Genomic DNA, 2,730 nt, shown 5'->3' with positions numbered 1-2,730 from the left:
CTCCTTGCACTGCTGTCCTCACGGTGAGGACAAGAGGCAGCGTTTGGGTACGTGGGGTCATGCAAAAGGAGCCCAGCAGCTCCACAAAGGCAGTTAGGTCACCCAAGACGTGATTGAGTGGCCCGGTGATTTCAAGGCTGCCTCTCCTCTTGCTGCTGGGCTGGTCTGCAGAAAGCGGAGAGAGCCAAAGCCCCAGTGAGGACACCACAGGTCAAAGGTCATCTGTGAACTTACTTTTCTTCTCCTGAATAGTAGAAATGAAAATGAGAGGCAGCCTTTCGGTAGAGCAGCTCATAGTTCCATTTGCTATGGGGTGAAAAAATCTGGGGGGGAAAGAAAAGCTTAAACTCCCTGGAGCGCTCCGTAAAACACGGCTTACGGTGGGGCTGTAAACACGACACTCAAGCGGTGCCTTTCTCGATTTCCCTTCCCCAGGTGGTCGCCCCCGCCATGCCAAGGAGCCTCGATGACGCGCTCCGCCGCCGCGGCGCCGCCCGCCTGTCGCCTCGCTAGGCCCCGGGTGCAGGATGAACATAGCGGCGGTGCTCAACGGCCTGCTGGTGTCGGCGCTCGCCGCCGCGCTCTGGCACTACGTGCGGCTGCGCGAGCATGTCTCCGCGCTCGAGGAGGAGCTGCTGCTGGCGCGCCAGGCCCGGGAGCTCGCGCAGGGGCAGCTCGACTACGGCGCGGCCCTCGACGCGCTGCTGGAGGGCGGCACCCGCATGGTGTGCACGGGCCGCATGCACACCGAGCGCGTCTGCCGCTTCGAGTCCCTCTGCTACTCCACCGAGGCCGAGGAGTTCGTCTACTTCCACAGCAACGCCTCGGTGATGCTGCCCAACCTGGGCTCCCGCCGCTTCCAGCCCGCGCTGCTCGACCTCTCCTCGGTGGAGGATCACAACACGCAGTACTTCAACTTCGTGGAGCTGCCCGCGGCCGCGCTGAAGTTTATGCCAAAGCCGGTCTTCGTGCCTGACGTAGCACTCATCACTAACAGGTTCAACCCAGACAACTTGATGCACGTCTTCCACGACGACCTCCTCCCCATCTATTACACCATGCAGCAGTTCCCCGATTTGGATCGGGAGGCACGGCTCTTCTTCATGGAGGGCTGGAGCGAAGGCGTTCATTTCGACCTTTACAAGTTACTGAGTAACAAGCAGCCGCTCCTCAGGGAGCAGCTTAAAACCTTGGGCAGGCTCCTCTGCTTCACTAAATCGTACGTGGGCCTGTCCAAAATCACCACTTGGTACCAGTATGGGTTTGTCCAGCCCCAAGGGCCAAAGGCCAACATCTTGGTTTCTGGGAACGAGATCAGGCAGTTCACCAAGTTCATGATGGAGAAGCTGAACGTGAGCTTGGAGGAAGGCTCCAGCGAGGAGTACATTGTTGTGTTCAGCCGGACCATCAACAGGCTTATCCTAAATGAGGCAGAACTAATCCTGGCCCTGGCGCAGGAGTTTCAGATGAAAACCATTACGGTGTCTCTGGAGGAGCACTCCTTTTCCGACATCGTGCGGCTGATCAGCAACGCGTCCATGCTGGTCAGCATGCACGGGGCCCAGCTGGTGACGGCCCTCTTCCTGCCCAGAGGCGCCACGGTGGTGGAGCTCTTTCCTTACGCCATCAACCCGGAGCACTACACCCCTTACAAAACGCTGGCAACCCTTCCTGGCATGGACCTGCAGTACATCGCGTGGCAGAACAGCAACAGGGAAGACACCGTCACCTACCCGGAGAGGCCGTGGGATCAGGGCGGGATTGCCCACCTGGACAAGGCCGAGCAGGAGCGCATCATCCAGAGCACGGAAGTGCCGCGGCACCTCTGCTGCCGCAACCCCGAGTGGCTCTTCCGGGCCTACCAGGACACCAAGGTAGACATCCCTTCTCTCATCCACGTCATCAGGCAAGCTGTGAAGTCCAAGCCTGGACCCAAGAGGCAGAAGTGGCCCGGTAGCCTCTACCCGGGCAAAGTGCGGGATGCCACGTGCCAAGCGTCTGTCCAGGGCACGAGCGAAGCTCGACTTGCCGTGTCCTGGCAGATCCCCTGGAACCTCAAGTACCTGAAAGTCAGAGAAGTGAAATATGAAGTGTGGATACAAGAGCAAGGGGAAAACACTTACATGCCTTATATCTTGTCCCATCAGAATCACACCTTCTCGGAAAACATTAAGCCCTTCACAGTATACCTGGTGTGGATACGCTGCATCTTCAACAAAACTCTCCTGGGACCTTTTGCAGATGTGCTCTTATGTAGTACATAACCTGCTGTGCTCTGCCCTGCTCTCCATCCATCAGTGGTTTAAAACTTACTGGCTTGTAGCCTGAAGAGGGCTGAAGAGGACTAGACTGTAGCAGTGCCTATGTGTCCATCTGGTTGCATTTCATGTGTGTTCTTTAAATGATATTTATTTTCAGTGAGTGTTTAAAAAGAAACAAAAAAAAACAAAACAAACATAAAGATCATGTTCTTCAGCATAACTTCCAGAGGTTGAGTTACATGCTGAACACATGTAATTGAAAACAGAATGGAAGCGAATTGTGTACTTGGTGGTGATTTGACTGTTTCTATTGTATGGTGAGTATTTAAGCACAGCATTAAACTGCAATGAATTCCATGGCTAGGTGGGCAATTTTCATCAGCTTTTTTCATTGTAAGTTATTCTTTTTAGTAACCTTGTCTGTACCTTTGAGTTAAAGATTTGGTACGAGAGCCTTCATTAAACTGCT

The 2,730-nt window shown here is 54.8% G+C and overlaps 1 protein-coding gene across 1 annotated transcript; it reads left to right on the top strand.

Annotated features, from left to right (window-relative positions):
- The first annotated feature begins 498 nt into the window (after positions 1–498).
- On the top strand, positions 499–2,275 carry POMGNT2 (protein O-linked mannose N-acetylglucosaminyltransferase 2 (beta 1,4-)). Its single transcript, XM_010214325.2, has one exon. It carries the CDS (start codon positions 528–530, stop codon positions 2,262–2,264), a length of 1,737 nt encoding a protein of 578 aa, XP_010212627.2. The 5' UTR covers positions 499–527; the 3' UTR covers positions 2,265–2,275.
- The last annotated feature ends 455 nt before the right edge of the window (positions 2,276–2,730 follow it).

The sequence above is a fragment of the Tinamus guttatus genome, unplaced genomic scaffold (assembly GCF_059628265.1).
Source record: "Tinamus guttatus ecotype Peru unplaced genomic scaffold, ASM5962826v1 Tinamus_guttatus_pri_ptg000115l, whole genome shotgun sequence".
NCBI classification, from domain to species: Eukaryota; Metazoa; Chordata; class Aves; order Tinamiformes; family Tinamidae; genus Tinamus; species Tinamus guttatus.
This window is presented reverse-complemented; position numbering and strand designations above follow the sequence as displayed.

Excerpts from the sequence above, each read along its gene's own strand:
- POMGNT2 (XM_010214325.2), top strand. The coding sequence starts at position 528 with ATGAACATAGCGGCGGTGCTCAACGGCCTGCTGGTGTCGGCGCTCGCC.